Source organism: Mobula birostris, chromosome 5, assembly GCF_030028105.1.
Source record: "Mobula birostris isolate sMobBir1 chromosome 5, sMobBir1.hap1, whole genome shotgun sequence".
NCBI classification, from domain to species: domain Eukaryota; kingdom Metazoa; phylum Chordata; class Chondrichthyes; order Myliobatiformes; family Myliobatidae; genus Mobula; species Mobula birostris.
In genome coordinates this window covers 88878266-88905615 of record NC_092374.1, presented here as the reverse complement: position 1 = coordinate 88905615, position 27350 = coordinate 88878266, and the positions used below count along the sequence as shown (strand labels likewise).

Genomic DNA, 27350 nt, shown 5'->3' with positions numbered 1-27350 from the left:
ATCTGCTGTGCACACGACCGAAAGAAACTACAGATTTCCGGACATAGCTCAACCCATCACACTTTTCACTGCTTCAGCAAAGCAGCCAGCGTAATCACCCCACCCCAGATATTCCCTCTTTCACCCCTCTCCCATCTGAAGACTCAAAAGCAGGTACCACCAGGCTCAAGGGCAGCTTCCATAATCAGACTCTTAAACAGATGTCCTCAAGGTTCAAGTTACATTTATTATTAAAGTATGTGTGCGGTATACAACTCTGAGATTCGTCTTCTCCAGACAGCCACGAAAGAAAGAAAACCACGGGATCCCCTCAAAGAAAAACATCAACCCCCATGCACAAACAAACCACGCAAACGGCTACAAGAACATCAAACCTCAAAATGTCTTGTCTGATGAGATGTATTCTTGACCCCAATCTACCTCGTTATGTTCTTGCACTTTATTGTTCACCAGCAGTGCACCTTTATGTAGCATTTCGATTTTATTCTGCTTTGTTATTGTTTTACTTTTTTTCTAGCTCAATACCCTGTAAATGATCTGATCTGAATGAACAGTATGCAAGACAAGCTTTTCGTTGCATCTCAGTACATGTAACAATGATAAACCAATTAACCCACACCGTGCTGATGACAATCATTTTATTGTAACTCTTTTGTCGTTTTTTTCCCCCAAATAATGGATCATTGACGTTGGCGCAAAAATGATGCTCATCTCCCCATACACACCATCAACTTCAAAGCTGAACCAGAAACACGACATTGACACAAATAAACCAACAGGGATCTAAAGCTAAACATCTGGAGGTGTGTATGGCTGAAGAATTAGTCACAATGGAATGAGGATCAAACAGATCAAGAAGGAAAAAAAACTTAGAGGGCACCCCAGAATCAGGTTTTACAAAATGGGTGGTGTCTTGGTATTTAAAATTGTACACCAATTATTCCTAAGCCACAAGAGATTCTGCAGAGTAGCACACACAAAATGCTGGAGAAACTCAGCAGGCCAGGCAGCATCTATGGAGAGGAATAAAGGGCTGACGTTTCAAATCAAGATATTTCATCAGGACTGGAACAGAAGGGGAAGAAGCCAAAAGGAAAGGAGGGAAGGCTTCTTTCCCCCTTCCTTCCCAGTCCCGATGAAGAGTCTTCCCTGAATAAACTGTTTATCCCTCTCCATAAGATGCTGCCTGACCTGCTGAGTTCCTCCAGCATTTTTGTGAGTTGCCCTCTGTTCATTCAAATAAATTAAATTTTCATTAAAAATTCAAAAGTTAAAGACAAACACGCTCTTTATGGTCCACAGTTCCAAATTGTCTAAAGGAGTGGAATTTGGACCCGGGGGAGGGAGAGGAAGCAGGAACCCATTAAACAATCTCCATGGAAACAAGGTCAGAAAACGGCAAGGGCACAACTTTATTGTTTCACCTCGTCTTCCCCCGACCCCAGGCAATCCCAGATCAGATCAAAGTGGCCCATTCCTGGGAGGGATTAGACCCAAGAGCAAGATGGGGGGGGGGGGGGTGAATAGTAGAAAACAGCCAGCAACCCCCCTTGACAGTCAACAGCGCAAACTTCCCAAGGAGAATTCCCCTCTATCCACACTTGAGAAGAGCAGAGAGAACTCTCCTCCCCCCACCTTCCCAATAACTCCCCATTCCACAAGAAAGCGAGACAAGGTCGATCACATTTAACCCTATCACTCCCTCCTCCAACCTCCCACCCCTTCCCCAGCTAGTGAAATATCACAAACAAATTTATTTATATTAAAGCAGCAAGATTTTGAAAATACAAGATTAAATAAGCAGTAACAGCAGGTCATTTAAAGGGGAGGGCGTGGTGGGTCACCCAGTCGGGAAGGGGGTCAAGGAGGCAGGACGGTTTTAGCGAACCATGTACTCCTTGCGTTTGTTCAGGCGGATCTGGCAGAAGGAGAAGCCCCCCAGCACGATGTAAATGGCAGCGGCGATGAAGCAGTTGTAGCTGACCTGTTCGTAGAGCCGGTAGATGCGTGCCGGGGAGTTCCTGGGGGAGAAGCGAGGGAGGCATTGGTTGAAAGGCTAAGGGTCCAGTATTGATTGGCTACTCACCCTCCCACTGTATAACCCTCAACCAGTCTCCAGCCTTATTGCAGGCTCCTTTCCCAGTACTGCTCAGTGCCTCCCTCCAGCCAGCGCCCCGACTGCCTCCTTGCCGCACCCGCCCCGCAACAGCCTGGATGCCCCCTTTCCACCAACGCTCCACAGTGCCTCAACTCCCTCTCCCACCACAACGTCAACTCTGTCCTCCTTCCCACCCTCCTGGGCTCAGCTCCCCCTTCCTCGCACCCCCCCCCCAACTTTCAAGCCCCACAAGCTCCTCCAAAGCCTCGGTGAAGTCTTTCTCGCCACCTTAATCAACACCCTAATTGAACCCGCCAACAACAGAAACGGTGGCGGGCTTTACTCAACCACGTGATCCCTCCAACCCTCCACCGTGTTCTTCCGCCAGTTCACAGGCTAAACAGATCGAGATTTGGAGATACAGCACAGTAACAGGCCCTTCTAGGCCAACGAGCTCGCACTGCCCAATTACACCCACGTGACCATTTAACCTACTAACCGGTACGTCTTTGGACTGTGGGAGGAAACTGGAGCCCGTGGAGGAAACCGGAGCCCGTGGAGGAAACCCATGCAGTCACGGGGAGAACGTACAAACTCCTTACAGGCAGCCAGTCGCAGGACTGAACTCCAATTACTGGCACTGTAGAAACAGCATGCTATGATGTCTACCCCCCCCTTGCCCCCACCACCTCCCCACACGCCCCTGCCCTGTGGCACCCCAAACCCTGCACTGCCGAACGTAAACTTACTCCACAAAGTCCTCCTCGGTGAAGGGAACGTCTTCGATCAGCACCGCCGAATGGATGTTGAAGAAAACACCCAGCAAGGCCTGGAACGGGACAAAGAACCAAGTTACCCCACCAACCCTTCTTCACCAAACCCAGGCGGGCAGAGGCGACTCGGCTTGGGGATTTCTGAGAGATAACTTCATCAGGGTCAACGGCACTCTGGTTAAGTGACAGGACGTACACCCACGGCTAGTGCAGCCATGGTCCCAAAGACCCAGGTTCGATCCTGACCTCCATTATGCGTGGGGGACCATTCCCCAGTGAGATTCTGTGCTACGGAGTTTGCATGCTCTCTCTGGGACCACATGAGTTTCTCCCGGGTGCTCCGGTTCCCACAATGGTGCGGGGGAGGGGGGCTAATTGGCCACTGTAAATTGCCCCCTAATGCATGGGTGAGGGGGGAGGAACCTTGGGGTATTGATGGGAATGTAGGAAGAATAAAATACAACTAATGTGGAATTATTACAAATGGGTAGCTGATGGCCAACACATACCCAATGGGCTGAAGGGCCTATTTTTGAGTTGCATCTTCTATGAATCTGCAGAGACAACAACTCAGATCCAGTGAAGCTCGATGAAGAATTTAAATTCCTGTGTTTAACTGTGATGAACCCATCCACCTACACCGGGAGCAAGGTTTGATCCATCTAAGCACCGGGCCGATTTGAAGAGGTCAAGTACAGGCCAGAACTTGGGGCCTAGGCCCAGAGTGTATCATTGCAGCGGGGCCTGGGTCCGAGTGCAGGGGAGGACCCTTTGTTTGGACAATTTAAAAGCCGGGCCCAATGGACTGAAAAGGCAGGGTGTCAGGACCGGAGGCGATCTTTGGGCTGGTTCTGCAACACGATGTTTACTCAGTCTCCTCGTCACTGAGGCTGTGCCCTACACTGTGCGTAGTGTTTGCGATTTGGCCCACTACGTGATGAACTGAGACTGAGACCATGGGCCTACACTGGGCTTCGGGTTTTATAGACTCACTTTCGTTCTGAATGTTGTTGCTTGCTCTATTGTTAGCATGATTTGTGTTTTATTCCCTCTCTGCTCATCGGTCTGTTTTTAAATTGGGTTCTTTCAGGTTTCTGCTGCCTGTAAGCAGATGAATCTCAAGGTTGTACAATTCATACATACTTTGATAACATCATAAAATTATCAAGAAAGGCAACTGGGATAATCCTGGGTATTACAGAACGGTGAGTCTTACACAAATTGATAAAATGGTTAAGGATGCTTACGGAATGGTTGCTTTTATTAGTTCAAAAGTCAAGAGGTTACGTTGCAACTTTATAAAACTCTGGTTAGGCCAAATCTGGAGTATTGCGTACAGCTCAGTTCACCAGGTTTACCAGGATGCTGCCTGGTTTAGAGGGTGTGTGCTATCATGAGAGGCCGGATAAACTTGGATTATTCTTTGGAGCAGCAGAGGCTGAGGGGAGATCTGATAGAGGTTTACAGGATTATGAGAGGCATAGACAGAGTAGACAGAGAGTATCTGTTTCCCAGAGTAGAAATATCTTATACCAGAGGGCATGCATTGAAGGTGAGAGGGGAGAGGGTCAAAGGGGATATGAGGGAATTTTTTACTCAGAGAGTGGCGGATGCCTGGTATGGTGGTACGGGCTTCTAAGAGACGTTTAGATAAGCACATAAATGTGTGGAAGGTTGGGGATATAGACACTGTGTAGGTAGAAGATTAGTTTGGGGGGGGGGGGTTGATCTCCTTTTTAGCTGGTTTGACACAACACTCTGGGACAAAGAGCCTGTCCTATGCTGCAAAAAGTTAATTTTTTTCATGGCATGTAAGCTAATTTGGAACTCTGCTCTATAAAGGATGCATGCTTCAAGCCAGTCGCTGCACCCACTGATAACCAGGATAAAAAAAAAAGATTTCACAAAGTGGAATTTCCAAGAGACGCCCAGTCCTGAACACACTGGTTTCGACTGAGATGGCTTGTGACAGACCCAAACAGCTGGAGTGTAAACACAGAACTCTGGCACGGAGCAGTCTCATCCTGATCTCCTGGGCTTTATTCCTTATCAAATGAGAGTCATAGAGAGGGTTAATGTGCACAGTCCGTTTCCTGGGGTTGGGGAAATCAAGGACTAGAAGGAATAGGGTTCAAGGTGAGAGGGGAGAGATTTAATTATCGACCAGAGGGCAGTCCGAGCTGTCAGTGGTGGTTATTGGGGGGGCGGGGGGGGGGGGGGGAGAAGAAGGTGCATCAACATTTAAAAGGCACTTGGTCAGGTTCACTGATAGGAAAGATTTAGAGCAGGGGAACCCAACCCCACTTAATGCTATTGGCCCATGGAATAAAAAAGTTGGGAACCCCTGGTTTAGAGGGATCTGGACCAACTTCAGGAAAGTGGGGCTAGTTCTGAGTTTTTTTTTTTAAAAACAGAGTGGTGGGTGCATGGAATACCCTGCCATGGGTGGTGGTTGAGGCCGAAACATTAGGGACATTTAAGAGACTCTTAGATAGGGACATAGATGATAGAAAAAGCATCAACATGGACCAGTTGGGCCAGAGGGCCTGTTTAGGAACTGTGTGACTCTCTTCTCTTAGACCCGGGCCTTTGGCATACAGGAGCCTGAAGACGTACATTCAGTATTTTTAGGAACAGCTTCTTCCCCTCTGCCATCAGATTACAACCCCATGAACTCAATCTCACTATTATATATTCCAATTGTAATTTATAGGAATTTTTTATGCATTCCACAATGTTTTGTATTGTGACTTGTAGCTTTTGTGTATTATATTGTACTCCTGCAGCAAAACAAAGTTTATCACTTCAATTTCAACATTTCAGAGAAAGTTGGATAAGTACATAAATGGGTGGTGGGGGGAGTATGGAGGACTATAGTCCAGGTACTGGTTGATGGGACTAGGAAAATGAGGTTAGTATGGACTAGATCAGGGGTCCCCAACCTTTTTTGCGCTGCGGACCAGTTTCATATCGACAATATTCTTGCGGACCGGCCGACCCGGGGGAGGGGGTAGGGTTGCCAACGGACAAGAGTAGAGCCAAATACGTTGTTTACACCTAGAGACTACAATGACCATGAAGCCTTGCACGGGCACTAGCGCGCATGCGTGGTTTGTGCATACGTGTACGTCGCAATTTTTTCCTACAAATCGTTTTTGGCGATTCTGTGGGGGGGGGGGTTGTTAATCACGACTGGAATATAGGTGATAAGTGGCTAATACACTCAATTTCGTTTCTAAAAGGGTTTATCTAACAAATTTAATATTAAACACACAGCACATATTTTCCTCGCATGAATATAGCGATAAGTCAATTATCAGGGGAGGACAGGGGAGCTTGAAGTAAGTGTTGAACGAACTTCCAGTAGAAGTGGTAGAGACAGGTTCCATATTATTAAAAAAAAAACTGGATAGGTATATGGACAGGAAAGGAATGGAGGGGTATGGGCTGAGTGCAGGTCGGTGGGACTAGGTGGGACCAGGTGAGAGTAGATTTCGGCACGGACTAAAAGGGCCGAGATGGCCTGTTTCCATGCTGTAATTGTTATATGGTTATATAAGTAAGTCAATAGTATCATAACATTTTAAGTAACGTTTGGATATTAAACACACAGCACATATTTTTCCCATATGAACATATAAAATCATCGCAACACACCAATATCGCTGAATCAGTGGGAGCCCTGGGCTTGTTTCCCTGCAACAAGACGGTCCTATCGAGGGGTGATGGGAGACAGCGATACTCGAAGGAGGTTCCTTATGTCCAGTCTATTCCGCAATTTGGTTTTCGTTGCTCTCATTGCAGAGATATGTTGGAAATGGAAGCAACATTTTCAGTGCTTTCGTGGCTATCTCAGGATATTTAGCCTTGACTTTGATCCAGAATGCCGGCAGAGATGTTATATCAAACATACTTCTCAGCCTGCTGTCATCTGCAAGCTCAAGAAGTTGATCTTCTTCCCGCCTGACATGGACGACGCGCGGGTAATGACCTCGCGTGCGTAATGGCTCAACAGAGGGCATGACAAAGAATAAGGAAAAGTGCAGCTGACTCCTATCGCCAAATCATATTGTTTCCTCGCGGCCCGGTAGCGCATGCTTTGCAGCCCGGTGGTTGGGGACCGCTGGACTAGATGGGCTGAAAGATCAAGATTTACAGTATCTGGCACAAATATTACTGGAGAGATTATCTCCTCCAAGGGACTCAAAGCCTAAAGAGGTGGTGAGGGCATCAATTAATAGTTGCGTAAAATTGATTAAATGTCTATCAGATAATGAGTTAGGAAGTGGGGCAGTACTCAACTCTTAAATTTGCTTACATAATGCTGAGTTGGCCCTGTCTGGAAGGCTTAATAACACCATACACTTTAAGGAATTGAAAACGGGGAATTCACCCCACCAAAATGCTTTCATTTTATGATTTGGGAGGGACGGGGGATGAGTTCCTGCAGGACATATCAAGACTGAAAACTTAGAACAGGTTTTCTCCTTCTGTGTGAACTTTCAAATGCATTAAACAAAAGCAGCTCTCTTGAAGTTATTCTCTCAGGAAATGGGTTTTGGGTACTTTGAAATTTTTGATAAAAATTGCCTCCTAGCATTACCCACAGGACATGCCGATGACCCTGCTGGGCACAAATCCTGACAAGCAGTTTTAGACACAGATGCACAGAGTAATAATAAACCTGATTCATTGGCTTCTTTTTGGCACTATTTTACTCTCCATCACTCGATCATCTGGGAACCATGGTCTTACCTTTGGAGCGTTAACTAATTGTGACAGGGGAAGGAGGCATAAGGGAACACCACCCCCTCAGGTTCCCCTCAATGTGACACAGCAACCCAATGTGGAAACACATCACTGCCCCTTCACCCTCATGGGGTCTCCCGTCCCACACAGCACCCTCATCAGGACTGCAGCGGTTCAAAGAGGCAGCTCACTTCCATAGGGGCAGTTAGGGATGGGTATTGCACAATGGCCTTGACAGTAACCCAGGTCCAAAAGAAAAAATGAAATACAGAGAACAACTACAGCTTGCCACCAATATACAATATGTGCAAAAGTCTTAAAAAACATATATATATAGCTAGGACGCCCAAGACTTTTGCACAGTTCTGTAGTAATTTTGTGTATTGCACTCTACTGCTGCCACAAAAAACAAATTTCACGCCAGATGATGATAAACCAGAGTCTGATCTGGGTCTCTATTGTGGACTAAGAGTAGGAAGGGGGCAGGGAGAGGGGAATCATTGTTGGGGAGAGAGAGTGGGAAGCACCAGATGACTTTCCAATGATCTACAAGCCAATTGTTTGGACCCAAATTATCTTGTCTGGTGTCTCAGGGCTGTGTGTGTCTGGACCAATGCAGCCCCGGCTCTGGAGCATCTTCTCTGCCACCTGTCCCACACCCCTCCCGCGGCACTCCACCCTCACCATTCCCAACATCCTTTGCTCCCACCAGATTTACAAACTCGCTCTCCACTCCGAGTTGACAAACACAGGACTGTGCAAAAGTCTTGGGCAACCTAGCCATAAATATGTGGAATAAGACAAATGAAAATATTTAGAAACTAACTTCAGAGAAATAAGCCCTTCGCTCTAACTGGTTCATGCCAACCAAGATTCTCAGGTTAGCTGGTCCCATGCACACAAGAGAGTCTGCAGATGCTGGAAACCCACAGGAATGCACACAAAATGCTAGGGGAACTCAGCAGGTTAGGCAGCATCTATGGAGGGGAATAAACAGTCGAAGTTTCCAGCAGAGACCCTTCATCAGGACTGGAAAGGAAGGGGGAAGAAGCCAAAATAAGTTTGGGGGAGGGGAAAAGAGTATAAGCCGGCAGGTGACAGATGAGCCAGCTGAGGGGGAAGGTAGGTAGGTGGGTGGGGAGGAGGTATGAAGTGAGAAGCTGAGAGGTGATAGGTGGAAACTGTAAAGGACTGTCTATTCCTCTTCATATATGCTGTGTGGCCTGCTGAGTTCCTCCAGCATTTTACGTGTGTACGCCATTCCCACATCCCTTGCAACTTCCCCATTCAGTTTGGGTAGCTCCTCTTCCATCCCTCGCTTGTGAAATGCGAGGGGAAGTACTCAATCCAACATTTCCTTTCTCAGTACAAGGACAGATGCGTTAAAGAAGCAGCCGGTTTTCGTGTCAATTATTGAACTGAGCTGGGGGCTTGGAAGACACAGAGATGACCCACCTTCAATATAACAACTGTGGGAATCCCGATCAGCCTCCAGAGAGAAGAAACCTGGATTGCCCGTGGGGGGAACACTAGAAATGCTGTACACACTGAGCAGGGGTGAACAGAGGGAGAGGTCAACCCGAACGGTGTTTGAGGAATCAGTGTGTATACGGGAAAATCCTTCCTCCCGAAACGTTAATTCATTCCACAGAGCCGCTGGGTCACGGAGCAGCCTGACACCGGCGTGGGTTCCGGGGTTGCCCTTGGTACCTGAAGGCAAAGTGGCTTACCAGCATGATGACTCCCCAGATGCTGAGGACAATGCCGCAGGCCGCCAGCTTGGGTCCACAGCACAAGAGAGACGCCATCTCCCAGCGCTGCCAGACGCCTCTTCTTCTTCCTGGTGCCGAATGTAATTCACTCCCGCTGATTGCGAAATGGATCAACCCTGGGCACCATGACTGACAGTAAGGGGTGAGGCAAAGAAAGAGAGTTCCCAGCAATCGAACAGAGAGACCTCCCCCTTAGAAACAACCCTGAACCCAAGTATAAACATATATTATATATTAATACAATCTGCATAGGTCAACAGGACATCACTTGAAAACAAATAAGAGTACTTTATCCCCAGCATTCAACATTTACTCCCCTCCTACATGTGTTACAGTGGAACAGTCCCAATGTAGCATCACTTGACTATCACGTGATTCTTACAGTGTCAATGCGGCTTGGCAGAGCCGGGGGTTTAGAAAGTAATATGTGTTATTTTCGTTAATGCGTGATGTATTTGGGAATTGATCGTATTTATTTTGCTAATTAAAATAATCAAAGTTAAGATAAAAACGTATTATCTATAGACAAACCTATCAGCACTTTGGACTGAAGCTCAATGTTTAGTTGTTGAGATGTGATCTTGGTGACATTTGAATTGAATTGAATTGACTATTATTTGCATCCTTCATGTACATGAGTAAAAATCTTTACGTTACGTCTCAGTCTAACTGTGCAATTTATAGTAAATAGTATATACAACAGGATTTTCAATATAACATAAAAATACAGTTGTGTCAGCATGAGTTAATCAGACCGATGGCCTGGTGGAAGAAGCTGTGCCGGAGCCTGTTGGTCCTGGCTTTTATGCTGCGGTACCGTTGCCCGGATGGTAGCTGCTGGAACAGTTTGTGGTTGGGGTGACTGGGGTCTCCAATGATCCATTGAGCCCTTTTACACACCTGTCTTTGTAAATTGTGTTTTAAAATTTTCTTCTGACTTCCTATTTTTTTAATTCGCAAGGGGTGAGTCCGGAGATCCACATCTCAAGACTCATCAAGAGTTTCATCCCCACTGCCACATGCTTCTTGAACCGGCAGGTTCGCTATCTTTGACTATATTTTTTCTCTTTCAACTTGCACTAAAATGTTTACTGTACTAGTTGGGTTTATTTTTCCATTTAAGTTATAAATAGTTTATATTATTTGAAATTCATGTAATTTATGTTTGTATTATAGACCAATAAGACATTAAAGTGGAATTAGGCAATTTGACCCAGACAGTCTGGTCTGCCATTTGATCATGGGAGATCCATTTCCCTCTCAATCTCCTGCCTTCTCCCCATATCATAAAACATAGGAGCTGAATTAGGCCATTGGCCCATCGAGTTTGCTCTGCCATTCAATCATGGCTGATCCTTTTCTTTTATCCTTTTTTTCTCCTCCTCAACCCCAGTTCCCAGCCTTCTCCCCGTAATCTTTGACGTCATGTCCAATCAAGAACCAATCAATCTCTGCCTCAAATATACCCAATGACCTGGCCTCCACAGCTGCATGTGGCAACAAAGTCCACAAGTTCACTACCCTTTGGCTAAAGAAATTTCCCCACATCTCTATTTTGAAAGGGCGCCCCTCTATCCTGAGGCTGTGCCCCCTTGTCCTAGACTCTCCCACCATGGGAAACATCCTTTCCACATCTACTCTGTCAGGCCTTTCAACATTCGAAAGCATTCAAAGAGATTCCCCCATCATCCTTCTGAATTCCAGCAAGTACAGACCCAGGGCCATCAAACATTCCTTGTATGATAACCCTTTCATTCCTGGAATTATCCTTGTGAACTTCCTCTGGACCCTCTCAAATGCCAGCACACCTTTTCTAAGATGAGTGGCCCAAAACTGATCACAATACTCAAGGTGAGGCCTCGCCATTGTCTTATAAAGCCTCAGCATCACATCCTTGCTCTTGTATTCTAGACCTCTTGAAATGAATACTAACATGGCATTTGCCTTCCTCACCACCGACTCAACCTGCAAGTTAACCTTCAGAGCGTTCTGCATAAGGACTCCAAAGTCCCTTTGCAACTCAGATTCCCAGATTTTCTCCCCGTTTAGAAAATAGTCTGCACATTTATTTCTACTATCGAAGTGCACGAGGATGCATTTTCCAACATTGTATTTCATTTGCCACTTTCTTGTCCATGCTCCTAATCTGTCTAAGTCCTTCTGCAGCCTTCCTGTTTCCTCAACACTACCTGCCCCTCCAATAAGTTTTATATCATCTGCAAACTTGGCACCAAAGCCATCTATTCCATCATCTAAATCACTTATGTACAGCATAAAAGGAAGTTGTCCCAACACTGACCTCTGCGGAACTCCACAAGTCACCGTCAGCCAACCAAACAAGGATCCTTTTATTCCCACTTGCTGCCTCCTACCGATCAGCCAATGCTCTAACCATGTTAGCAACTTTCCCGTAATACCATGGGCTCTTAACTTGGTAAGCAGCCTCATGTGTGGCACCTTGTCAAAGGCCTTCGGAAAGTCCAGATATACGACATCCATTGCATCCCCTTTATCTCCTCAAAGAATTCCAACAGGTTCGTCAGGCAGGATTTTCTCTGAGGAAACCATGCTGTCTTTGTACTGTCTTGTCCTGTGTCACCAAGTACTCCATCACCTCATCACGCCACAGTCTCTAATGCTACCTCTTTCAGAACCCTGGGGTGCAGCTCCTCTGGTCCGGGTGACTTATGTACCCTTAGGTCTTTCAGCTTTTTGAGCACCTTCTCCCTTGTAATGGTAGCTGCAGCCACCTCTCTTCCTTCACACACTACAACATCAGGCATACTGCTAGTGTCTTCCACAGTGAAGACTGATGCAAAATACTCATTTAGTTCATCACCATCTCCTTGTCACCTGTTATTTTTTCTCCTTTCTGATTTTCTCATGGCCCTATATCCACTCTCATTTCTCTTATATTTTTAACATACTTGAAGAAACTTTTACTCTCCATTTTAATATTATTTGTAAGCTTGCTTTCATATTTCATTTTTTCCCTTCTAATGATTTTCTTTTAGTTGTTCTCTGTAGGCTTTTAAAAACTTCCCAATCCTCTGTCTTTCTGCTAATTTTTGCTTTGTTGTATGCCCTTTCTTCTGCTTTTACAATAGTTTTGACTTCCCTTGTCAGCCACAGAAGTACCATTTTATCATTTGAGTATTTCTTCATTTTTGGAATACACATGTCCTGTACCTTCCTCATTTTCCCCAGAAACGCACACCATTGCTGCTCTGCTGACATCCTTGCCAGCAGCTCCCAATTTACTTTGGCTAACTCCTCTCTCATACCACTGTAATTTCCTTTACTCCACTGAAATACTGCTACATCAGACTTTACTTTCTCCCCATCAGATTTCAAGTTGAACTCAATCATATTGTGATCACTGGTTCCTAAGAGTTCTTTTACCCTAAGCTCCCTAATTGCCTCTGGTTCATTACATGACACCCAATCCAGTATAGCTGATCCCTTAGTAGGCTCAATGACAAACTGCTCTACAAAGCTATCCCTTCATGTCCTGACTAATCAAGAATCTGTCAACAATCTGCTTTAAATATACTCAATGACTTGGCCTCCACAACCGCCTGTGGCATCGAATTCCACAGATGCACCACATTCTGGCTAAATTCCACCTCATCTCCGATCAAAATGGATGTCCCTCTATTCTGAGGCTGTGCACTCTGGTCCAAGACTCCCCTACTACAGGAAACATCCTATTGACATCCACGTTACCTAGGCCTTTCAACATTCAATAGATTTCAATGAGATCCCCCCTCATTCTTCTAAATTCCAGTGAGTACAGGCCCAGAGCCACTAAATGCTCCTCATATGATAAGTCTTTCAATCCTGTAATCATTTTCGTGAACCTCCTTTGAACCCTCTCCAATATCAGCACATCCTTTCTTAGATAATGGGCCACAAACTGCTCACAATACTCCAAGTCAGGCCACGCCAGTGCTTTATAAAGCCTCAGCTTAAATTCTTGCTTTTCCATTCTAGTCCTCTCAAAATGAATGCTAGCATTGCATTTATGTTCCTCTCCACAGACTCAACCTGCAAATGAACATTCAGGGAAACCTGCTTGAGGACTCCCATGTCCCTTTGTACCTCAGAGTTTTGAATTTTCTCCCCATTTAGAAAATAGTGTTTGGCATGTGGCCAAGTGGTTAAGGCGTTCATGTAGTGATTTGAAGGTCGCTAGTTCGAGCCTCAGCTGTGGCAGCGTGTTTGTGTCCTTGAGCAAGGCACTTAACCACACATTGCTTTGGTGTCTGTGCGAGGAGTGGCACCCCACACAGACTTCCAATCTGCGCTTTGTAAGGCATGAAAATGCCCGACGCAGGCCTCTCATGGTCTGAGTTGACGTTCCCTCCCTCCCTCCCTAGGAAATAGTCTGCATTTTTATTCCTTCTAGCAAAGTGCATGACCATGCACTTCCAGACACTGTATTCCATCTGTCATTTCTTTGCCCATTCTCCTAATTTGTCTGTCCTTCAGCAGCTCATCTGCTTCCTCAACACTACCTGCTCCTCCACCTATCTTCATATCGTCCACAGACTTGGCCACAAAGCCACCAATTCCATCATCCAAATCGTTGACATACGATATAAAAAGAGGCAGTTGCCACACTGACCCCTGCAGAACGCTACTAGTCATCGGCAGTCAATCAGAATGGGAATCAGGTTTATTATCACCAGCATGTATTGTGAGATTTGTTAACTTAGCAAAAGCAGTATAATGCAACATAGAAAGAAAAGAGATACATAAATCAATCAATTATAGTAAGTATATATGTGTATTGGATAGATTAAAAACAGTGCAATAGCAGAAATAATATATATTAAAAATGTGAGGTAGTGTTCATGGGTTCAATGTCCATCTAGGAATCATATGGCAGAGGGGAAGAAGCTGTTCCTGAATCACTGAGTGTGTGCCTTCAGGCTTCTGTACCTCCTACCTGATGGTAACAATGAGAAGAGGGCATTCCCTGGGTGATAGGGTCCTTAATAATGGACGTCGCTTTTCTGAGACATTGCTCCTTTAAGATGTCTTGGATACTGCAGAGGCTAGTACCCAGGATGGAGCTGACTAATTTTACAACTTTCCGTAGCTTCTTTTGATCCTGTGCAGTAGCCTCCCCCCATATCAGACGGTGATGGAGCCTGCCAGAATGTTCTCTGCAGTACATCCAAAGTAGTTTCGAGTGTTTTAGTTGACAAATCAAATCTCTTCAAATTCTGACTGAAATATAGCCACTGTCTTGCCTTCTCTGTCGCTGCATCGATATATTGGGGCCAGGTTAGGTCCTCAGAGATCTTGACACCCAAGCACTTGAAATTGCTCAGTCTCTCCACATCTGATCCCTCTGTGAGGGTAGGTTCATGTTCCCTCATCTTACCCAATCAGAAAGGGCTCCCTTTATTGCCACTCTTTACTTCCTGCCCATCTGATATTGCTCTGTCCATGCTGGTATCTTTCCTTTATTATCATAGGCTCTTATCTTGCGAGCAGCCACTTCATCAAAGTCATTTTGAAAATCCAAGTACGCAACATCCACTGATTCTCCTGGCCTATAATTTACTTTCTTCTGCCTCCCTCGCTTAGAAACATAGAAACACAGAAAACCTACAGCACAATACAGGCCCTTCGGTCACAAAGTTGTGCCAAACATGTCCCTACCTTAGAAATTACAGGACTTCCTCATAGCCCTCTATTTTTCTAAGCTCCATGTACCTATCCAAAAGTCTCTTTAAAAGATCCTATCCTATCCGCCTCCACCAATGTTGCCGGCAGCCCATTCCACGCACTCACGACTCTCTGAGTAAAAAACTTACCCCTGACATCACCTCTGTACCTACTCCCCAGCACCTTAAACCTGTGTCCTCTTGTGGCAACCATTTCAGCCCTGGGAAAAAGCCTCTGACTATCCACACGATCAATGCCTCTCATCATCTCATACACTTCTATCAGGTCACCTCTCATTCCCCATCGCTCCAAGCAGAAAAGGCTGAGTTCACTCAACCTGTTTTCATAAGGCATGATCCCCAATCCAGGTAACATCCTTGTAAATCTCCTCTGCACCCTTTCTATGGCTTCCACATCCTTGCCGTAGTGAGGCGACCAGAACTGAGCACAGTACTCCAAGTGGGGTCTGACCAGGGTCCTATATAGCAGCAACGTTACCTCTCGGCTTCTAAATTCAATTCCACGATTAATGAGGGCCAATACACCATATGCCTTCTTAACCACAGCGTCAACCTGCGCAGCTGCTTTAAGTGTCCTATGGACTCAGACCCCAAGATCCCTCTGATCCTCCACACTGCCAAGAGTCTTACCATTAATACTATATTCTGCCATCATATTTGACCTACCAAAATGAACCACTTCACACTTAACTGGCTTGAACTCCATCTGCCACTTCTCAGCCCAGTTTTGCATCCTATCAATGTCCCGCTGTAACCTCTGACAGCCCTCCACACTATCCATAACACCACCAACTTTTGTGTCATCAGCAAATTTACTAACCCATCCCTCCACTTCCTCATCCAGGTCATTTATAAAAATCACAAAGAATAAGGGTCCCAGAACGGATCCCTGAGGCACACCATTGGTCACCGACCTCCATGCAGGATATGACCCATCTACAACCACTCTTTGCCTTCTGTGGGCAAGCCAGTTCTAGATCCACAAAGCAATGTCCCCTTGGATCCCATGCCGCCTTACTTTCTCAATAAGCCTCTTATGGGGTACCTTGTCAAATGCCTTGCTGAAATCCATATACACTACATCTACAGCTCTACCTTCATTAAAGTGTTTAGTCACATCCTCAAAAAATTCAATCAGGCTCATAAAGCATGACCTACCCTTGACAAAGCCATGCTGACTGTTCCTAATCATATTATACCTCTCCAAATGTTCATAAATCCTGCCTCTCAGGATCTTCTCCATCAACTTACCAACCACTGAAGTAAGACTCACTGGTCTATAATTTCCTGGGCTATCTCTACTTCCTTTCTTGAATAAAAGAACAACATCTGCAACCCTCCAATCCTCCGGAACCTCTCCCGTCCCCATTGATGGTTCAAAGATCATTGCCAGAGGCTCAGCAATCTCCTCCCTCACCTCCCACAGTAGCCTGGGGTACATTTCATCTGGTCCCAACGACTTATCCAAGTTGATGCTTTCCAAAAGCTCCAGCACATCCTCTTTCTTAATATCTACATGCTCAAGCTTTTCAGTCTGCTGCAAGTCAGCACTACAATCACCAAGATCCTTTTCCATAGCGAATACTGAAGTAAAGTATTCATTAAGTACCTCTGTTATTTCCTCCGGTTCCATACACACTTCCCCACTGTCACACTTGATAGGTCTTATTCTTTCACATCTTATCTTCTTGAAGAGTTGAGTAACATTTGCAATTTTCCAGTCCTCCAGAACCATTCCAGAATCTAGTGATTCTTGAAAAATCATGACTAAAGCCACCACAATCTCTTCAGCTTCTTCTTTCAGAACCCTCAGATGTAGTCCATCTGGTCCAGGTGATTTATCTACTTTCCAAGCACCTTCTCCCAAGTAATAACAACTGCACTCACTTCTGTCCCCTGACACTCTTGACCATCCGGCATATTGCTAATGTCTTTCACAGTGAAGACTGATGCAAAATACTTTATCAGTTTGTCTGCTCTTTCCTTGTTCCCCCATTACTACCTTTCCAGCTTCTTCTTACCATAGTCCCAGTATCTACTCTTGCCTCTCTTGTATCTTTATATATCTGAAGAAACTTTTGGTATCCCCTTTTATGTTAATGGCTAGCTTACCTTCATATTTCATCTTTTTGTTCCTTATGGCTTTTTAGTGGCCTTCTGTTGGTTTTTAAAAGCTTCTCAACCCTCTAACTTCGCACTAATTTTTGCTACTTTAAATGTCCCCTCTTTTGCTTTTATGTTGGCTTTGACTTCCCTTGTCAGCCATGGTTGTGTCATCCTGCCTTTAGAATATTTCTTCTTTAAGATGTATCTATTGTATGCCTTACGAATTGCTCCCAGAAACTCCAGCAATAATCCCTTCTAGTATTCCCTTCCAATCAGCCTTGGCCAGGTCCTCGCTCATGCCGCTGTACTTCACTGTAGAAACATAGAAAATAGGTGCAGGAGTAGGCCATTTGGCCCTTCGAGCCTGCACCGCCATTCAGTATGATCATGGCTGATCATCCAACTCAGAACCCTGTACCAGCCTTCCCTCCATAGCCCCTGATCCCTGTAGCCACAAGGGCCATATCTAACTCCCTCTTAAATATAGCCAATGAACTGGCCTCAACTGTTTCCTGTGGCAGAGAATTCCACAGATTCACCACTCTCTGTGTGAAGAAGTTTTTCCTCATCTTGGTCCTAAAAGGCTTCCCCATTATCCTCAAACTGTGACCCCTCGTTCTAGACTTCCCCAACGTCGGGAACAATCTTCCTGCATCTAGCCTGTCCAATCCCTTTAGGATTTTATATGTTTCAATTAGATCCCCCCTCAATCGTCTAAATTCCAACGAGTATAAGCCTAGCCGATCCAGTCTTTCATCATATGAAAGTCCTGCCATCCCAGGAATCAATCTGGTAAACCTTCTTTGTACTCTCTCTATGGCAAGAATGTCTTTCCTCAGATTAGGGGACCAAAACTGCACACAATACTCCAGGTGTGTTCTCACCAAGGCCATGTACAACTGCAGTAGTAACTCCCTGCTCCTGTACTCGAATCCTCTTGCTATAAATGCCAGCATACCATTCGCCGTTTTCACCGCCTGCTGTACCTGCATGCCCACTTTCAATGACTGGTGTATAATGACACCCAGGTCTCGTTGCACCTCCCCTTTTCCTAATCGGCCACCATTCAGATAATAATCTGTTTTCCTGTTTTTGCCACCAAAGTGGATAACCTCATATTTATCCACATTAAATTGCATCTGCCATGAATTTGCCTACTCACCTAACCTATCCAAGTCACCCTGCATCCTCTTAGCATCCTCCTCACAGCTAACACTGCCACCCAGTTTCGTGTCATCCGCACACTTGGAGATGCTGCATTTAATTCCCTCACCTAAGTCATTAATATATATTGTAAACAACTGGGGTCCCAGCACTGAGCCTTGCGGTACCCCACTAGTCACTGCCTGCCATTCTGAAAAGGTCCCGTTTATTCCCACTCTTTGCTTCCTGTCTGCCAACCAATTCTCTATCCACATCAATCTTATCCCCAATACCGTGTGCTTTAAGTTTGCACACTGATACTGATACATCTGACTTTAGCTTATCTCTCTCAAATTGCAGGGTGAATTCTATCATATTATGATCACTCACTCCTAAGGGTTCCTTTACCTTAAGCTCCCTAGTCAAATCCGGTTCATTACACAACACCCAAAGCTGATCCCCTCGTGCACTCAACTGCAAGCTGCTCTGAAAAGTAATCTCTTAGCATTCCATAAATTCTCTCTCTTGGTATCCAAAATCAGTACCATCCTGAGTTTCCCAATCTACTTGCGTATTGAAATTCCCCATGACTGTCGTAACATTGCTCATTTGATTTGCAGTTTTTTAAATCTCCCATTGTAATTTGTAGGCCACATCATGGCTACTGTTTAGAGGTCTGTATATAACTCCCATTAGGGTTTTCTAACCCTTGCAGTTCCTTAACTCTACCCACTATGATTCTTTATATTTCAGTCCTCTGTCACCTCTTTCTAAAGATTTGATTTCACATTATACCGACAGAGTCACGCCACCCCTTCTGCCTACCTGCCTGTCCTTTTGATACTTTATGTATCCTTGGGTGTTAAACTCCCAATTATAATCTCCTTTCATCCATGATTCTGATGCCCACAACATCACCTTCCTGCTATTCCCTAACTGCACTGCAAAATACTTTATTTCATAAACTGCGTACATTTAGATATAACACCGTCAGTCCTGTATTTAGCACCCTTCTTGATTTTGTCCCCACGTTACACTGCAGCTCGTTCCACTGACTGCAGTCTTGCCTTATTATCTGCCTGTCCATCTCATTACACACTGCCTCTGCTTGTATACCAACTGCCCCGTCCTCAGCCCTGTCACTCAGTTTCCCACCACCAAATCAGTTTAAATCCTCCCCAAAGTTCTAGCAAACCTGCCACAAGGAAGTTGGTCCTCTTTGGGCTCAGGTGTAAACTGTCCTTTCCCGTACCTTTCCCAGAAGAGATCCCAATGATCCAGAAATCTAAAACCCTGCCTCCTGCACCAGTTCCTCAGCCACACATTCATCAGCCAAGTCATCCTATTCTTAACCTCACTGGTACGTGGCAGACAATATTCCAAAGATTTCTACCCTGAAGGTCCTGCTATTCAGCTTTCTACCCAGCTCTGTAAATTCGCTCTTCAGGACCTCCTCCCTTTTCCTACCTGTGTCACTAGTGCCAATATGTACCAGGATTTCTGGTGCTCACCATTCCCTTTCGAATACTGTGAACCCAATCCAAGGCATCCTTGATCTTGGTACCTGGGAGGCAACATATCATCTGGGTGTCTCTATCAGATCCACAGAATCGCCTGTCTATCTTCTAAATGTGGAATCCCCTATCACTACTACAGTCTTCTTCTCCCCCTTTTCCTTCTGTGCCATAGCGTCAGATTCGGTACCAAACACCTGACTGCTGTGGGTCCCCCTGCCAATAGTATCTAAAGAAGCATTCTTATTGAGGGGAAAAGTCACAGGGGTATTCTCTTGACAGTCACCCATGTACCACCCTCCTGCGACTCGTGGATGACCACCTACGTGTAGCTCTATCTATCACCTCCTCAGTTTCCCGTATGAGCTGAAGGTCATTGAGCTGCTGCTCTAGTTTCTGAGGAGCTGCAGCTCGGTGCACCTGGTGCAGATGTGGTTATCCAGGAGGCTTGATGTCTCCCAGAATTCCCACAATACAGGATCTGGAGCCATTCTCATTGTACTAAAGAGGAAGAATGAAGAAGAGAAACCTTGCTAGATACTTGCCTCACCCAAGCCTGATGAGCCAAAGCTTCTCCACTCTAACACTGGTCCGCTCACACAATGGCTGCTCCGCCTGTCCCTGCCCTATTTTTATTTTCCCGTGAATGAATCATGATTTCAGCGGACCGCCAGAAAACAGTGAAAGCCCCAGACACTCCTTTTTTAAATCTCATTTACAGACTTGTGAGTAGCCTCCCCTCTTGTTCCTGATTCAACTAGGCTGCCGGAAAAACTGTGCTGTGCTGCTGTTTTCAAAAACTTAATGCTCATAGCATTTATACCCTGGGCCTTTGTATCTATGACAATAAATTTGATGTTGAACTATATTTCTAATCCTGGTAGTGTAAAGCTGCCTCAGAGATCCAGAGCAACACACAACATGCTTCAGCAAGCCAGGCAGCCTCTATGGAGGGGAATGAACAGTCAATGTTTTGACCCAAGACCCTTCATCCGGGCTGGAAAGTAAGAGGCTAAGAAAGTAGGAGAGACCAGGTGAGGGGGAAGGTGGGGGAGGGATATGTTGTGAGAAGCTGGGAGGTGATCGGTGGAAGAGGTAGGAATCTGATAGCAGAGGACAGTGGACCTACCCATCACCTCTCTCTGGTTCTCCACCTCCACCCCCTTATTCCATGGTCTACCTTTGGAGCTGTCTGCGTGAAGCTTGCATGTTCTCCCTGTGACCATATTCCTCCCTGTGTATATAAACAGGGTCATCGAGCACTTCAGCAAAGAAACAGGCCATTAGGTCCACCGAGTCCACGTTGACCATCAACCACCTATTTCAACCGATCCCATCTGGGTCTCCCTGCATTCACATCAACCCCAACCCCCCAAATCCTACCTCACACCTACACACTCGCTGAGATTTGCAGTGGGCAATTAACCCGCCAGCTTCGCACATCAGATAGTTGTAATGTGGGAAGAAATCGGAGCACCCAGGTGAAACCTGTGTAGTTACAATGAGACCTTGCAAACTCCGCATAGACAGTGCCAAAGGTCAGGATTGAGCCCAGGTCTCTGGCACTGTCAAGCAGCCACTCTGATGCAGCACCACGTGTTGAATGCAGAGCACCCTAATCTGCATGTAAGACCATAAAATATAGGAGCAGAATTAGGCCATTTGGCCCATCGAATCACCATTTCATCATTGCTGATTCATTTTCCTTCTCAGCCCCGATCTCCCGCCTTCTCCCTGAATCCATTCATGCACTCTCTAATCAAGAACACTATAGTACACTAACATGGGCTTTATTATGGTTTTCAAATGTTAGCTTCAATGTAATCAAAAAAATACGGTTTCCAGTTAAAATGGTGTTGGTGAAGCTAGGCAACTGCTTATCGGTGGTGAACAAAACAAAGAACACAAATACATACTTCTTAATAACACTTTTCCTTGTAAAATTTATGGCAAATGATTGCCACAAACAACGGAGAGGCGGGTGAAGTCGAGGCAGGTTTGAGGTGAGACAAAGTCGGGGAAGCAGGAGCAAGGCAGAGTCGAGGCCCGTCAAGACTGAGGAAAAATCTGAGGTTTGATCGATCTAAGCACTGGGCCGATTTGGAAAGGTTGGGTATGGCTGAACCGTGCCAGTGGGGTCCAGGCCCAGAGTGTATCTAGGCCTGGGTGCTGGAGCAAGGAACGACCCATTGTTTGGACAGTCAGAACACCAGGACAGATTGAAAGGCAGGGTGTTAGGACCAGAGGCAAGGATTGGGCCTGTTCCGCCCACTGCTCAGCAATGTTTACTTGACTCTGCCTCTGCACTGAACTGAGGTTGTGGCCTGTTCCAGGCTTCATGACTGTGGAGTCACTTTCATTCTGAATGCCATTTGTTTACTTTTATTGTTTGCACAATTTGTTTTTTCTTCCCCTCTTTGCTCATTGGGTGTTTGATGGGTTGTTTTTTTTAATGGGTTCTGTTGGGTTTCTTCATCTTGTGGCTGCCTGTAAGGAGACAAATCTCAAGGTTGTATAATGTATACATACTTTGATAATAAATGTACTTTGAACTTTGTACAATTCTTATATTAAAATAACACCTTTATCACTGCCCCTAAAGGTTACAAATTAATAACAAAGAAAAAAATCTCTGTGGAAACCTGATTTAGAAACAGTTTCTTCCCTTCTGACATCAGATTTCTGAGCAGTCCATGAACCCATAAACACCACCTCATCATTTTACACAACTTATTTATTTATTTATTTTTATTTATTATTGTAACATGGTAATTTTTGAATGTATGGAAATATATCTGAATCGCCAAAGTTTTTATGAATTTATAACTTTTGTGAAATGTAATGTGACAAAATGGAATCTATGTGACCCCAAGGTGCTTTGCTGGTTTGCTGATATGGTTGGATGGGAAGTTTGCAAGGATATGTTATTTATAGCAGGGAGTGTTTTGACATAACATGATTGAAAGGTGAGAAAAACTGGATGCAGCTTTTGGGGGAGAAGCCTCAAAGATAAATGGGCTTACTCAAGACAGATAAGACAGGAATGCAATTAAGGGATGAAATTACCTCAAGGACATGGTCGATGATTACTGGACTCTGTTAACATATAAGGTTATCTGTTTTGAGTTGGGAGATTGAAGCTATTTACCAACGACTTAACGTACGGTGGTAGTCTTCCCTTGAAAGTAATAAACTTCCCTTGAAAGTAGTAAGGATAATTTGATCCACTCCGAGTTTGTTGTTGTTTCTTACTGTCTGTTTAGAAGACCTAGCTGAACAGTACATGAGAAATGTATCGCACTATACTGCTAGCCTCAAAGCAACAAATTCCACAACAAATACAAGGAAATCTGCAGATGCTGGAATTTCAAGCAACACACAAAAAAAATTGCTGGTGGAACGCAGCAGGCCAGGCAGCATCTAAAGGAAGAGGTACAGTCGACGTTTCGGGCCAAGACCCTTCGTCAGGACTAACTGAAAGAAGAGATAGTAAGAGCTTTTTTTAAATGTCAGTGGTAATAAACTTGATTCTAATTGTAATCTGTCTGCTGGATGAACCAGGGTATTTGTGATTTGTATTGTTTATTCATTGAGGTAACAGTGTGGAATAGGCACTTCTGTCCCACTGAGCCACACTGCCCAGCAACCCCCGATTTAACCCTAACCTAATCACGGGACAATGACCAATGACCAATTAACCTACTAACGGGTAGTTTTTTTGACCTGTGGGAGGAAACCAGAGCACCCAGAGGAAACCCATGGAGTCACAGGGAGAACGTACAAACTCCTTTACAGATAGTGGTGGGAATTGATCCTGCATCGCTAGTATTGTAAAGCGTTGTGCTAAACACTATGCTACCTTGCCACCCTGATTTTCAAGTTCCTTATTTACATGGTCAATTACCAATCAGTATGGTAATACAGGTTTTAATAACCAATTGAATCTACTCATTAAAGGCTAATAATACTTCAGAAATAGTACAGTAACTGACCAATAGTCAAGTTTATTGTCATTTAACTATATACCGTCAAACAAGACAACATTTCGCCAAACCAGAGCATGAAGCACAGTAGTATACATAAAACGCATAAGACACAATAACTTATGAAAGTAACGATGAAATCTACAGATGGATTACACATAAACGAGCCAAAGTTCGTAAATTATATATTGTAAGGTACAGAGAAGATTATCCAGTGACACTTTGAATGTGAAGCAGCAGGGAGTTCAGAAGCCTAATGGCCTGAGGGGATAAACTGTTTCCCATTCTGACCGTTCTTGTTTGTATGCAACTTCGTCTCCTGCCTGATGGTAGAAAGTCAAAGAGGACGCTGGATGGATGGGAGGGATCCTTATTAATACCAAGGGCCCTGCAGACATAACGCTCCTGATAAATGTCCCCAAATGTCCCTATGATCCTCTCAACCATACTCACAGTTCTTTGCAGGGACTTCCGGTCCGATGTTCAGCTGCTCCCATACCAGATGGAGATGCAACTTGTCAGGACACTCTCGACTGTGCTCCGAGGTGTCACTCTAGAATTCTTCGTTTGCGTTCTTGTCGTGGTATGCCAAATGGATCTGGTTCCTGCTGTGCGAAGGGAAGCCCTAAATCTGTGGCACCTAGAGCTGGCACCCAGATTCATATAAGGAGTCCAGGTACTACCTTCGAAAGGCCATTGCAAGCACAGAAATGATTTTGCACTAAACTGCAATGACAGATAGTTGTCTGAAAGCAGTGGTGAGTGTTGCATAATATAACTTCCTACAAGGTGAAATCCATGAGCAACTCAGTCCCGGAGAGGTCAATGCACTTTATACATGGTTTGAAAGGGAGGGAGAACTATTTTACACCCTCGAGTGGCCCCACATCTCCAGATGACCCTGTAATCTCTTCTCAAAAATGACATTAGAGCATCCTTCAAGAAGGTGGATTTGGTCCAGGCAGAGTACTGAAGACCTGTGCAGACCAGCTGGCTGGTGTCATTACAGACATAAACAACCTCTCACTTTTGCAGTCTGTGGCTCCCTGCTTCAAGAAGGCCTCTATTACCCTTCAACCATCAGGGTCCCAAACCTGGCTCTTGTATCAGCATGGATAACTTCACTCACATCTACACTAAACTGATTCCAGAACCTATGGACTGGAACACAGAGTCAAAAGTCAAAGTAAATCAGGTGTTCCCTACCTTCTTTATGCCATGGACCCCCACCATAAATCGAGCGGTCCTTGAACCCAGTTGGGAACACCTGAAGTAAAATTATGATCAAGGTACATATGTATAACCATATACTACCTTGAGATTCAATCTCTCGTGGATATTTACAGTAGAACAGAGAAATACAATAGAATCAGTGAAGAACCACACACAAAGACGGACAAGCAACCAATGGGCAAAGGAAGACAAAGTGTGCAAATAGAAATAAAGAAATAAATAACACTGAGAATACGAGTTGCAGAGTGAGTCTGTAGGTTAAGGATTCAGTTCAGAGTTGAGGAGAGTGAAGCTATCCTTGTTGGTTCAAGAGCCTGGGGGTCGAATGGTACTAACTGTTCCTGAACCTGCTGGTGTGGGTCTGAACACTCTTGTACCTCCTTCCTGATGGTGGCAGCAAGAAGAGAGCGCATGCTGAATAGTGGATATCATCTTGAAATATACCACCTTGAGATTCATTTTCTTGTACGAATTTACAGGAAAGTAAAGAAATACAATAGAATTTGTGAAAAACTCTGCATTAATTTAAATTAAGATTGACAATAGATAAACTGTGCAAATTAAAGAAATACATATACATAGTATACACACACACATATGTATATGTATGTATATATTTTAAAATTTATTTATTTATTGAGATACAGTGCTGAATATGTTCTTCAGGCCATTTGAGCTGTGTCACCCAACAATCCCCCTATTTATTCCTAGGCTAATCATGGGACAATTTACAATGACTAATTAACCTACCGACTGGTAGATCTTTGGACTGAGGAAGGATAATATACACATACATACAGACAGTATATCAAGGATTATATATATGAATCTTGAGAGTGAGTACCTAGGAAGTGGAATCAGGCTCACCTAGAGTCTGTGTGTTAAACCCCTGCTTTAATCTCCATATATACTGTGTGGCCAAGCACAACTCCATTACCATATATAAATTTGCCTACAGTGACACTGTTTTCAGAAGAATCACAAGTTGTCTCCTTCTTAAGTACCCAGAGATCCTGCCTTTATCTCCCTCTGGGATAGAGAACTCCAGAGGCTCACCATCCTCTGCAATAAGCGGTCCCTCTGCACCTTAGATTCAAACGCCGGTGGTAAAAGACCAGATGTGAATGAGAGTACAGTTACAATGGGCCAGATGGCTTCCTCTGACTTCCACATCTTGAAAATTGAAGTTAAGAAATCCCTTTATCCTTGGGAGAAAGCTCAGTCCTTTCCTGTTCTTTCACCATCTCCTCTCCCCTCCTTTATTAGTTTTATGTGAGGGTGAGATGTCCATTGGGGATGAGTGCATGTGGTGAAGAAAAAGGGAGAGGACGTTTGGAATCCCATGTTCCTTTAAAGTCCTTTCAATATCCCATTAAAGCTTGGTGTTGAATCCATAAGTAATCCCAGAGTAATGTGAAGGGTTAGTTTACTTGTTGGCTAAAAGCCAGCTGTCGATTGGCCATTTGAAGATACAGCAGCTCTTTCCCATTGGATGCCTTGTGTGCTATGGTACTGGTGTCCAGATTTGGGCATCGCACGGGTATAAAATAGCACATGCCAGAGACTCACTCTGTTTTCTTTGTCACCAGGGGCTCCTCTTTGCACTGAGGTTGCGACTATGCTGAAGTACCATTGAGAAAGTGCTGGAAATAAAGGAGGGCCCACATGCACACTTGGTTAAGTATCTGTTGAATGCTTAGCCTTGTAGTTGTGTAACTTGAGACTTAATGAGGTACCTGTTGAGTTTGAAGTGTCACTGAATGTTTAGTGTCATAGTTTATGTAACTTAGGGTGACTTAGATATTTGGTTGAATGTTTTACTGTTTGTCTGTATATAACTGGTTAATATGCTTATTCATAATCAGTGCCTTCTGTCTCACTCACCAAACCTGTGAACCTACTTCTAATACCAAGTTCTAATACCTACTTCAAAAACCCACCTTCTCATCACTACTTCCTCCTGTTCGAGACTTTCCCATGAGTGGAAACATAAAACCATAAGATATAGGTGCAGAATTATACCATTTGGCCCATTGAGTCTGCTCTGCCATTTCATCATGGCTGATCCATTTTTCCCTCTTATCCCCAATTTCTTGCCTTCTCCCCATATCCCATCACACCCTGACTAATCAAGAATTTATCAATCACTGCTTTATACATCTCACCATCTAGCCTCTCATAGCTTATCTGAAGATCTTATTAAGATCACCAATCATTCCTTGAAATTCCAGTAGTATCACAACTGTTTTAGATCATCTTAAGACACAGACACAGCAGCTG

General features: G+C 44.6%; 1 protein-coding gene across 1 annotated transcript; it reads right to left on the bottom strand.

The window, feature by feature from the left end:
* Positions 1-206: 206 nt before the first annotated feature.
* On the bottom strand, positions 207-9486 carry rnaseka (ribonuclease, RNase K a). The gene is made up of 3 exons (XM_072258374.1): positions 9351-9486; positions 2848-2927; positions 207-2021 (listed from the first exon to the last, which is right to left on the bottom strand). Exons 1-3 carry the CDS (start codon positions 9426-9428, stop codon positions 1880-1882), a joined length of 300 nt encoding a protein of 99 aa, XP_072114475.1. The 5' UTR covers positions 9429-9486; the 3' UTR covers positions 207-1879.
* Positions 9487-27350: the final 17864 nt, after the last annotated feature.

What these genes read in the sequence shown, in the direction of transcription:
- rnaseka (XM_072258374.1), bottom strand. Translation starts at nt 9,428, where the DNA reads ATGGCGTCTCTCTTGTGCTGTGGACCCAAGCTGGCGGCCTGCGGCATT. An exon ending in TCTGGGGAGTCATCATGCTG is followed by an intron (nt 2,928 to 9,350) that starts GTAAGCCACTTT and finishes GTCCCGTTCCAG; the next exon opens with GCCTTGCTGGGTGTTTTCTT. An exon ending in ACCGAGGAGGACTTTGTGGA is followed by an intron (nt 2,022 to 2,847) that starts GTAAGTTTACGT and finishes CTTCTCCCCCAG; the next exon opens with GAACTCCCCGGCACGCATCT.